At 50.3% G+C, this 12326-nt stretch overlaps 1 protein-coding gene across 1 annotated transcript in view; it reads left to right on the forward strand.

The window, feature by feature from the left end:
* The first annotated feature begins 11905 nt into the window (after positions 1–11905).
* Positions 11906–12326, forward strand: part of MGST2 (microsomal glutathione S-transferase 2) — a 36939-nt gene continuing 36518 nt past the window's right edge. Inside the window, exon 1 of the mRNA XM_006144629.3 lies at positions 11906–12259. Within this exon, the coding sequence (XP_006144691.1) occupies positions 12202–12259 (58 nt within the window). The 5' untranslated portion in view covers positions 11906–12201. The remainder of the gene's footprint in view (positions 12260–12326) is intronic.

A 12326-nucleotide genomic window follows, 5' to 3' on the forward strand; every position in this document is an offset into this window, starting at 1 on the left:
CTCACTTTCTGTCCCTCTATATCTCTCTGTTGAGGGCACGTACCCTATAGCAAAAAAAACCTCTCCAAAAAAAAAAAAAAAAAAAGAAGAGAAAGAAAGAGAAAGAATCCAGACTAACACCTGGAAAATATTTAACCCACAGGAGAGAATCACAGACAGACCCATAAATCTTTTTTTTTTTTTTTTGAGAGGTTTTCGCTATAGGGCGCATGCGCTCGCCAGACAGACAGAGAGAGACATAGAGACAGAAAGCGAGAAATCACCCCCCAGGGGAGATGGTCACGCCACAATCCCTTCTCCTCCATTCTCCTCTTGGGATCTTGGGCATGCACGCACACGCGCCTGGCGTGAGTTTTAAGCCACCAGGTCCGGAACTCGAACCGCGGTCAACTACGTGGGAGTCCAGCGACATAGCCATTATGCTAACTGCTGGTTCCCAACCCATAAATCTTCATGGGCCCTGTGGTCTCAAGAGCAATGACTTGGGGTCGGCCCTGTAGTGCAGTGGTTTGGTGCTGTGTAGGGAGCTGTACCCCAAGTGTCTGACTGCAGTTCGGTTTCAGCCCTGGTAGCTTGAAAAACACACTAGGGGTCAGTCACTGGCAAGTTGCTTAGGGGGCTGGATTCCACCCGGCTGATTTCTCGGTGTGTGTCCCAGACCCACTGGCCTGAAAAACACGCCAGGTGCATGAGCATGAGTGCCCTGCGTCCAGGGAGGAGAATGGAGGAGAGGGGATTGTGGTGTGGCCATCCTTCCTACTTTCTCTCCTGGTGAGCACATGTGCTGTATAGCAAAAATGTTAAAAAGAAAAGAAAAAACCACACTGGGCATGTGTGTGTGCTCCAAATCCTGAAGGGGTGGAGAAATGGAAGGGAGGGGTGGGTGTGACCACACCCCATTGGGGGTGCTTTCCGTCTCTCAGTGTCTCTCTCTGGTGAGTGCTCGCACCCTCTGACAATGAAACACAAAAACATCGACAACCATGGCCGTCTTTGGTGACCTGGGTTCCCACTTGCCATCTCTAATGGCCTCAGAGGCACTTCAGGCCAAGCCCCCCTTCGGTCCGCTCCTGTCTCAGTGAATTGCATCGTCATCAATCTATATAATCACTCGAGTGAGAAACCAGAAACCTGAAACAATAACCCCTCCTCTGCCTCTCCTGACGCGTCTAGTGCACCGCGATCACTTTCTTCCTCTTTTTAAGTTTATTCATTTCCTTCATGAGTGAGTGAGAAAGAGAGAGAGTGAGAGAGAGAGAGAGAGCGCCCCACCCACCAGAGCAGTCATGGCCCATCCATGCCGGGCTTCAGCCCACTCTGGGTCACAGGCCTGCACATAAGCCCCACGCACACCCAGGGAGGTCTCTGGACACGAACCTGCAACCTTCCCACGCGGGTCAGCCTCAGGAGTGTCGTGTCTTATAGCTGTGCCACCGTCTGTCCCTTACCATGTCCAATTTTCTTGACTGTGTCCCTCTCCTTAACCCTCAGCCACGTGCTTCACGGTGGCTCCACGGTGGCTGACTGACTTCCTGTGGGGCCTCTGCCATTCTGTCACCTGAGAGCACCAGCCGAACCCCTGGTGCTCCTGGCTCCTGCCTGAAGTGCCACCGTAGGGCATGGGGTACTGTCAGGGGAGGCAGCCTAGGAGGCTGAGTTGTTACCTTGTCATGAGGGTGTTCCGGGCACCACTGGGTGTGCTAGTTCCCCATGGTCAGGGCTGCCCGTTTCACTAGGCTCATGGGTTATGCATGTTGGGGGCACTGTAGGACTGGCTTGTCTCAGCTCCTGCACATCTGGACCTCAGTCGGGGAGACTCGACGTCTGGGAGTGACTCAACGCGGTGGGCTAGAATCACCTGATCGTGGCCTCATTCTGGTCGGCAGTTCGTGGGAGCTGTCAACCATGGCCCTCCACGTGGCTCTCCGTGTGGCCTGGGCTTCATCTCTGCGTGGTGGCCTCGGGCGAGATGACTTCCTACATGGTGGCTGAGGGCTCCAGCGAGCAAAGCAGAAGCCTTGCTGCCTTGTACAGCCTTGCCTCGGAAGCCGCGCAGTGCCCCTGGGGCTGCGTTCTCGGCTTGTGCACCAGCTAGCAGGCCCCCCGGCCCCAGGAGGGGATGTGGTCTCCACCTCACAATGGGACCGATGTCAAATCACTTGCATATATATATTTTTTCTTTTTTTTTTTGGGTAGGGGGGATTCTTGCTATAAGGAATGTGCACTCGCCAGAGAGACAGACAGAAAGTGAGAAATCACCCCCCAGGGAGATGGCCACGCCGCAATTCCTTCTCCTCCATTTTCCTCTTGGGTTTTGGGCATGCACGCACACGCGCCTGGTGTGAGTTGTAAGCCACCAGGTCCAGGACTCGAACCACAGTGGCCCATATGGGAGTCCAGTGCTTTAACCACTATGCCACCTGCTGATTATCTATCTATTGAGAGAACATGTACTTACCAGAGAGACAGAGAGATGGAGAGGAGAGAGCATCCCACAGGACACAGCACACCAATCCCTTTTCCTCTATCCCTCTCTCCTTTCTGGATTTTGGACAGGCATGCAGACACACCTGGAGTGTTTCTTAAGCAACAGGGTCTGGAACCGGGGGATTGGCTGTGTGGGATTCTGCTTCCTGAGTCACCAAGCCATGGAGCCACCCCCAAGTGATGTTTTTGAAGCAAATCGCATCACAAAACCTTCCAGCTTTTCATCCTCATCATAAAACAGGGCTTCCCCTCCTGGGCACGACTGCTGGCTGCGTTCTGAGCAGGATAATCCTCGCCGTGGGCTGCCCTGTGCAGTGTAGGCTCTGAGCCCACTAGGTGCCAGTAGCACCCCACTTCCCAGCTGTGACAAGGGAAAACATCTGACACCGCCGCATGTCCCCTCGGGGGCACAACTGCCCAGGTGGAGGAGCCCTGGGAGAGGCCAGCACCCTCTGTACTCCTGTGTGCAGCCGCCCCTGGCTCCCCTCGGGCCACGCCCTCCCAAGTCTCTGCAGGGCTGCGCTGGGCTCCCAGGATCCTCCAACCCTGTCACATTCTTTCCCTCCCCGGGCCTTCACTGCTGTTCTGAGGACTAGAACGTCCGCCTTTCTCCTTCCTGTCTGCTTGCCAGCTCTCTCTCTCTCTCCCTCTCTCCCTCACACACACACCCCTGTACTCGCTCACCTAGCTAACACTTTATTATCATTGCGCAGCTAGAAAGGTACATCTGCAAAGGCTCTTCTCACCTCCCAGACAAGGTGAGGCTCCTGTGGATGCTTCCACGGCACCTGGGACTTTCCACCTCCCGCACTCAGCCACAACCACCATGCATGAATTAGCTTTGTGATGGTTTTCGTTTTTTAAAAACACATCTTTTTTTTTTTAAAGAATTATTTAATTTAATTGATTTTTAAAAAAAATATTAATTTATTTTTATTTATTCATTCATTTATTTTAATTTGACCAGAGAGAGACACACAGTGAGAGAGAGAAAGTGAGAAAGCAAGCTACCGGATCTGGGACTCAAACCGTGGCTGGCCATGTGGGAGTGTTCAGTGCCTTAACCACCATGCCACCTGCTGGCCCCAACTTAATTTATTATTTCATTTGACCAGAGACAGACAGAGAAACAAGGTGCCAGGTCCAGGATTCAAACTGCAGTTGGTCATGTGGGAGACCAGTGCCTTAACCACCACGCCACCTGCTGGCTCCTGGTGATAGCTTGTTAATGCTTGTCCTGCTCACTCCTTGGCAACTCCAGGAGTAGGGCTGTCATCTGTCACGCTCATGACCGTGTCCCAGCGCTGGGCACAGAGCTTAGCATGTGGTAGGCCCTGTGGGTTTGATAACAAATGAATGATGGACGAATACTACTTACGTGTGTTCTTGGGAACAGTTCCTGGTCCTTTTGCCTCGTTGCTGTAGATTTCTCTCTGCTGCTGCGAAGCAGGTCCCTCCTTCCAATGTGCCTAAAGACCTGATTCTCTCATGGTTTGCGCACCCAACTTCCTGGGCCTGACGATTTCTCCAGACTCCGCCCACCTCTCTGACCTGCTCCTTTCCAAACAACTCGAGCAAAGTATTGCGTGGAGTGCTTTTAAAATGTTTTATTTTTATTTAAACAAACCACTCTAGGAGCCACAGGTACGTTCAAACTTGGTGCCCAGCAGGTGGCATGGTGTTTAAGGAGCTGGACTCCCACGTGGCTGACCACTGTTCAAGTCCTGGACCCAGTAGCTTGAAAATCATGCTGGGTGTGTGGACGTGCGTGTCTAAAATCCTGACATTTTGAATGGAGGAGAAGAGATTGCAGTGTGGCCATCCCCACAGGGTGTGATTTCTCACTTTCCCGCTCTGTGTTTTTCTCTAGTAAGTGCACATGCCCTATGGCAAAAACCTAAAAAAAAAACAAAAAAAAAAACCTAAGTTGTGATGTTATCTGAGTCCTCAAAGCGTTCGTTCCAAGTGGGATACCCATTGGCTGTTGTGTCTACCACAAACTGCGGGGCTGCTTTGTCTTTTCTCACCGCTTACTCCATTACCTTTGCTGTCTCCAACAAAGACACCGAGTTTCTCTTTGACTTCTTATAAATCGCCAGAGGGCATGTGCACTCACCAGAGAGACAGAGAGACAGAGAGAAAGGGGGAGAGGGAGAGAGTATTCTCTAGTGGGGTGTAATCATGCCACAGTCCCTTCTCCTCTATTTCTTTTTTTTTCTTTTTTTGGAGAGGTTTTTTCGCTATAGGGCGCGTGCGCTCGCCAGACAGACAGAGAGAGACATTAGAGACAGAAAGCGAGAAATCACCCCCCCAGGGGGGATGGTCACGCCGCAATCCCTTCTCCTCCATTCTCGTCTCGGGATCTTGGGCACGCACGCACACGCGCCCGGCATGAGTTTTAAGCCACCGGGTCCGGGACGCGAACCGCGGACGACTACGTGGGAGTCCAGCGACATAGCCATTATGCTAACTGCTGGTTCCCTCCTCTATTTCTTCATCCTGCCAGGATTTGGGGCGTGCACACACACACACACACACACACACACACACACACACACGGTGTGTTTTCAAGTCATTAGGGCCGGGATTCGAACCATGCTGGGCAATGTGGGATCTGGTTCCCTTAACCACTAGGCCAGCAGGCTGGCCCAGGATTCCAAATTTGAGGTCCAAATTTGGAAGGAGTGTAGGCGTCTGGGGCAGTCTGTGTGTGACTGGTGTCTTGTGTTGAGTGGTCAGGACCAAGGGGTCATCTTGGTGTCCTTACATTTGAGAGCCCGTGTTATTCAAGCAATTGTCTGTGCTCCAGTGTGGCATATGGTTCTTTTTACATTTTTTGGTTATTTTTCTTTTTATTCATGATACAGCACGAGCATGCACACAGAGGAATGGGTGTAAGAGAGAGCTAGGACACCCTCCCCGGGGCCAGGTCATGCCACGACCCCTTTTGCAGCCTGTTGCATCCCAGATGTTTGCACATGTGCCTGGCGTGTGTCAGCCTGAACAGGCCAGAGATTCGAACCACAGTCACCATGGAAGATCCACCTTCTCTGGAGTAGGGCATTTCCTCCCAGGCTCCCTCCTGGAAATGACCACTTGTTCATCTCCCAAAAACTGAGGCTTATAGGGCATCATTTAGGGAGGGTTTTGGCAGATAGTTTTCGATAACTGACTTGTTCGAGTCGTACTCCTGTGTATCCTTGGGGCCCTCTGGAAAGTTGGGGAAGGAGGTTGTAGCCGAGACCCCAGAGAGTGGCTTTTTTTTTTTTTCTGAATGGAGTGGGAGCCCAGGCAGCCTGCTAACCCAGTAACCCAGGGATTTACTTCCTCTGATGGTTTCATGGAATGTTAAGTTTTCTTTCCTTCCTTCTTTCTTTCTTTCTTTCTTTCTTTCTTTCTTTCTTTCTTTCTTCTTTCTTCCTTTTTTTTTGTTTTTTTGAGAGGTTTTTGCTATAGGGCACATTTGTTTGCCAGAGAGACAGAGAGAGACACAAAACATGAGAAATCACCCCTCCAGGGGGAATGGCCACACCGCAATCCCTTCTCCTCCATTCTCCTCTCAGGATTTGGGCACGCACGCACACACGCCCGGTGTGAGTTTTAAGTCACCGGGTCTGGGACTTGAATTGTGGTTGACTGTGTGGGAGTCCAGTGAAGTAACCATTACACCATGTACTGGTCCTCACAAAATGTAAGTTTCCTTGATAGACAGGGCTTTCAAGGGGGTTGAAGCTCTGAGCATCTGGCTGTTCAGAACCCTCCTCCTGCTCATTGGGTATGAAACTCGAGGGGAGCCCGCGGGCCTCTGTGAAGGGAGTGGAAATGGGCAGACGAAGCCGTTCTTCCTGCAACTCCTGCCTGGATAGTTGTGCTGGGAACCAACAGACACTGACGTTCTGGGGATGTTTTACTCCCAGAGGCCCCGAATCACAGGCCAGAACCAAGCACAGCATAAGGGAAAGCAGGGGAAAAAACCCAGAGAAAGAGAGAGAAAGAGCAAAGAAAAGGAAAGAAAAGTCCAGGCACCCAGTCTCTGACGTCCTTTATCATCTTGTGAGGGACTGGACGAAACAGTTGTGACCTGCGTGCCTCGTGTCCCACCAGGGCTTTCCTTTTCAGCGCTGGTGGGTTTCTGGTTTCTTTCCCTGCAGGACATGACCTGGCCTATGAGCCAGTCACGTCGGTGTGTGCGTGAGTCATGCTGCCGCAGCCTCGTGCTGTGTGGCGATTGCTGGCATTGGTGTGGTGGCCCAGATGCAGGCCTAGTGCCCGCTTCAAAGGAAGGGCTGCTTTTCTCTGCCTGTTCTTACTCTGCCAGCCTTTTGTGTGTTCTCGTCAAGAGGGGCCAGCACTCCCTTTTCTTCTCTCCTTAACGAGCCTGGGAGAGACACCGAGGGAAACTAACGCTCCCTGTGTTTTCTTAAGCAGCCCAGTCCCTCTGCCCCCTCCGTGTGGGAGATTGCTTTACCATCCACGTAAGAAACCTAACGAATGACATGGTCAATGCATGAGAGACTAAACATTTAAACCCAGGGGGGCAGCAGATGGCACAATGGTTACATCGCTGGACCCCCACATGGCCAACTGTGGTTTGGATCCCAGATCTGGTGACTTGAAAATCATGCCAGGTGCGTGTGTGTTCATGCCCAAGATTCCGGGAGGAGAATGGAGAAGAAGGGATTGCGGTGTGGACATTCCCCTGGGGGTGGTGGTGGTGATTTCTCACTTTCTCTCTCTCTCTCTCTCTTTCTGTCCAGAGAGTACACGTGTCCTAAGGCGAAAATCTGAAAATAAAACAACAACAAAAAACACCTGAAGGATAGACTGGAGAGAAGTGACCGGCCGCGGAAGGGCCAGAGGAAGTACGCGCTCCTCCTTGGGTGCAGAGAAACCTCTGGAAGTTCTCTGAGGCGGTGGCCATCCTGGCGTCACAGACCCCGAGAGATTTCTCAGCTGAGTCGGGGTTTGTTCAGTCGGGCTGGTGCTCCAGTGAGAACCTGCAGTCTAGAGCAGCTCAGAGCCCTGCGGCGGGGAGCCCTGCTAGTGTCCCCCCAAGACCCACGTGTTGACAGGGAAGGAAGGAAGAGGAAACAATACCTTCACGGTGTGGAGAAGTGGGGCTCTGGGCATGATGAAGTCATTAGGGCCCATGGCTGACTCCCGGTGGGTCTAGGAGGAACACAGAGCACGCGTGCCCACCCTCCGCCACATTAGACGGAGCCAGAAGATGCCACCCAAGGTGGCCCCTGGCCCTCGGACCTCCAAACCGAGAGCTGAATAAACCTCTATTCTCTTAGAAGACCCAGTCTCCGGTATTCTCGGTTGCTAGCAATGAAGTGGGCTGGAACATTGTCAGCCACGCCCATCTGTGCTGGTGCTTCGAGGCCCCTCTTCCGTGGCTCAGCCTCAGACTTCCCTCCAGGCCCGGCACATCCCCCCAGAGGCACCTCATTCCTCCCGGGCTACACGCCTGAGGCCCAGGGGTCCCCTCCTCCCGCCTCCTCCACTTCAGGAGCACTGTGCTCATTTGGGCTTCCACAGCCGCGCACATCCTGGTACACATGCCCTATAGCAAATTGATAATAAGAATAAAGAAAATGAAATAATTCTTAAAAAAAAATGTAAAAGAATGCTTTGCCATGGATACCATGATTACCCTGATTATTTCTGGGCATCCCTGGGAAGGAAGTTGTTTTCTCCTTTCTGTCCCCCAGCCCAGGGGCATCAGGGATAGACCTGCTGCAGGTCCTGCAGAAGCCAAGGTTTTTCCGCAGCAAGCCGTTGCTCTCAGTAGGACAGGGAGCGACGAGAAAGAGGGAGGGCCAGGGATTCATTTGAGGGGAGGCCATTTTTCTGAGGGGCACACTTCTGTAGTTTATCATCTCTTTTTTTCTTTTAAGATTTTTGCCATAGGGTGCATGCATGTGCTGGAGAGAGACCAACAGAGAAAGAGAGAGAGGGGGAAAGTGAGAAAGTGAGAACTCCCCCCCCGCCCCCCGCCACCCTACACCCACCCCCAAGGTCATGGCCATGCCACAGTCCCCTCTTCTCTATTTGGGATTTTGGGCATGCCATGCACATGCTCCTGGTGTGATTTTCAAGCCGCTGGGTCCAGGTTGTGAACTGTGGAGTCAGTCATTGGATCTAGCACCTCAACCTCCATGCCACCTGCTGTCCCTATCATTTCGTTTAATCTTTTACCCAAAATAGGCAGGAATAGTTCTGTTTAGAGTTTACATCTCATGACAGCAGTTCTTTCACGTGTCTCGGGGTTGTTTTTATATCACCAAACTCTGGCCTCTCTGTTTTGCCTTTGTTTTGGCCTAATTTTGATATCAAACAATGGTTAAATAACAAACTAACCTCTTGAAATGCTTAGCAATTTCCTTCACGTTTATACAGATATTCATGTTTTAATAACATTTTACTATCATTACCAATATGCTGTTTTTCTTTCTTTCTTTTTTTTTTTTTCCTTGCCAAAATGTCAATTATGGAACACATACTAGGAAGATCTCTAAGAATTACATTCAGAGAAAACGCCTTTCCTCCTCAACCAATCCAGGGAAAATACACAGGGAGACGAATATTTGTTAGTTTCTGTTAATGTTGCAGAAGTTTTCCAACCGTGGGATCATCTGGAAATTTTATCACTGTGGAAGGCAATAAACATTTCATTATCAAAAGCTCTGTTGTTTTATACCTTCCTAGAGGCAGACACTATCTATGCAGACAATCAAGATCTATTAAAGCAGATGCAAGAGGTTTCAAAGCACTTGAGCCTCCCCTCCCCACAAAACTTTGTATCAACCCTCTCTCTCTCTCTCTCTCTCCTTTTTTATTTAAAGAGATTTTTGCTATAGGGTATATGCACTTGCTGGAGAGATAGAGACACAGAGAGAGAAAAAGCAAGAAATCACTACCCCCCCCCCGGGGGGGGTGATGGTCACACCACAATCCCTTCTCCTTCCTGTCAGGATTTTGGGCACACACACATACACACACACACACACACACACACACACACACACACCTGGTTTGAATTTCAAGCTGCCGGGACTGGGACTCAAACCATGACAGCCATGTGAGAGTCCAGTGGCATAACCATTATGCCATCTGTTGGTTCCTTTTCCTTAATTTTAATTTTTCCCCACAGGATGAATGCACTTGCTGGTGAGAGATAGATAGATAGATAGAGAGAGATAGAGAGAGATAGAGAGAGAGAGAGAGTGGCATTTATATTACCCCCTGAGGGGATGGCTGCAATCCCTTCTCCTCTACTCTCCTCTTGGCATTTTGGGCACACTCACACACCTGCTCAGCATATTTTTCAAGCAGCTGGGTCAGGGACTAGAAGCACACAGTTGGCTTCTAAAGTTGGATCCAGCACTTTAAGCACCATGCCACCTGCTGGTCCTATATCAACCCTCTCGAAAGACGTGGATTTGGGGGCTGATTGGAACTGGCTGGGAGAAGTCAGTAGGGAATCTTGGGATTTGTCCAAAAAGTGGGAAAACAGCAATTCAGCCAGGAGCCAAAGACAGTCATTCTGGAGTTGGAGTTCCTGTTTTTGGTGTGTGTGTGTGTGTGTGTGTGTTTCAAAATTAGTTCACTAGAATGGGTGTACCCAAGAGTTTCTCAAAACGGGAGTTACCAATACCCCAGGGTTGTGGTCACCCTGTCTGCCTGCTCAGTACTCACTCTGTTCTCTCTCTGAGAGGCTCCCTTCCTTGGAGAGTCTCCGCCTGCCACATACCCAGCCCAGGCCTGTCCTTGGAGACTCCTCCTTTTGAGAAGCCATGTTAGTATGTGGTGATGTGGGCTCAGGGCAACTGGTTTGCAGTTTAGAATCTCTGCCAGTACCAAAGGCTCACACCATGAAATCAACTACCCAGAAAGCATCTATAGCGACTCTTTATAAATTAATTTCAGCATTCCTTATTTCTTATTTGTGAGAGGACTTCAAAAATGTAGGCATAGGGACCAGCAGTTAGCATAATGGCTATGTCTCTGGACTCCCATATAGTCGACCGCAGTTCGAGTCCCCAACCCGGTGGCTTAAACTCACGCCGGACACGTGTGTGCACATGCCCAAGATCCCAAGAGGAGAATGGAGGAGAAGGGATTGCGGTGTGGCCATCTCCCCTGGTGGGGTGATTTCTCGCTTTCTGTCTCTCTGTCTCTCTCTGTCTGTCTGGCGAGTGCACGCGCCCTATAGCAAAAACCTTTCAAAAAAAAAAAAAGTAGGCATAGATTTCACAAATTTTTGACCCAAATAAACTCACACTTTAATTAATTAATTTTTAATTGCCAGTGGGTATGTGAGTTCTCCAGTGAAAGACAGAGAAACAGAGAGGGAAGAAGGAGAAAGCACCCTTCAAATGGGCATGGCCATGCTGAAATCCATTCTCTTCCATTTCTCCAACCTGCTAGGAATAAGGATCATGCATATGCATGCACCCAGCATGTTTTTCAAGCTATCACAATCAGGATTTGGGCTGAATTTGTCAGTACTGTGACCTTGGACTTCCTAGCCTTCACAGCTGTGAGGAATAACTTTCTATTGTTTAAATCAGTCATACTGTGGTATGTTTGTTACACAGCTCTGATAGAACTGACAAAGACACTCCCTTTAATAAGGGAGGATCTCTAACTTTGTTTTTAGAGAAATAGGTATCTTAAAAGAGCAAAACAATAGTGCTGCTGACAGAGGGGTGGGACTGTGATGAATGGATTCTACAGAAGAAGCCCTCAGCTGTTGAAGGACCTTGATTGGCCTGGGCACTTGGGTGGTATGTGGCTGTTCTGATCGGGGGAGGCCCTGCCTAGTGTTGGGACCATTTGGCTGGGTTTTCCACAAGAAGTCTAACTTAAAACATTGACCCACTCCTTTCCTTGTGGGCCCTCATCCTCCTCGGAATGTGTATTCTTGATGATTATTATTTTTCTTAACTACATGGTCAGTATGATCAGGGCAGAGTCAAGGTGACAGTGGGAGAGAGCATGGTGCAGGGTCTAGCACGGGCTGGATATGAGTTCAAATCTTGAGTCTGCCCTTTACTGGGTGAATAAAGTTAGAATCAGCTTAAATTAGCATTTCAAATCTCAATAGGATAAGTACATAATTGCTTCTTTCTCCCTTTTCTACAGGTGAGAAAAGTCTCAGTAAGACTTGGGAAGGGGTGGAGGGTGTGAAATAAAGGGATCTCAGAATTTGAAATGGCCTATAGTTTACTCCTGGTGCTGCTGGAGGGTGATCCTACAGGGGGAGGGCTGATCTCACAGGAGGAGGGCTGATCCCACAGGGGGAGGGCTAATCCCACAGGGAGAGGGCTGATCCCACAGGGGGAGGGCTCATCCTACAGGGGAAGGGCTCATCCCACAGGGGGAAGGCTCATCCCATAGTGGGAGGGCTGATCCCACAGGGGGAGCCCTGGGCCGCAGCTTGGAGGAAGGGACTGGAAGCAAGTTCAGGAACGCTGGTCTGGGCCAGACTCCCATGTGTGCCTGGCAGCCCCAGACCTGCCTGCCTTCCTGATTGCTATTCTAGAGCAAAGGTCACTTGGCAGTCTGAATCAGCCTTTTTTTTTTTTTTCCTCCTTCCTCAAACGTAATGACCGTATAAGGAAAGCCAGCATTGCAAACTCAGAAAGTGTCTCTACCGGCCCCTTGTCTTCCGTGCACAGTTCGTGAACCAGGACATCTACGTGAAAGATGGCTGGGAATTCAATCCTGCTGGCTGCTGTCTCTATTCTCTCTGCTTGTCAGCAAAGTAAGTTTCATGGGAAGTGTGTGTGTGAGAGAGAGAGAGGCCGTGATCAGTCCTGGTTTGGATCTCA

The sequence above is a fragment of the Tupaia chinensis genome, unplaced genomic scaffold, assembly GCF_000334495.1.
Source record: "Tupaia chinensis unplaced genomic scaffold, TupChi_1.0 Scaffold000127_2, whole genome shotgun sequence".
NCBI lineage: Eukaryota > Metazoa > Chordata > Mammalia > Scandentia > Tupaiidae > Tupaia > Tupaia belangeri.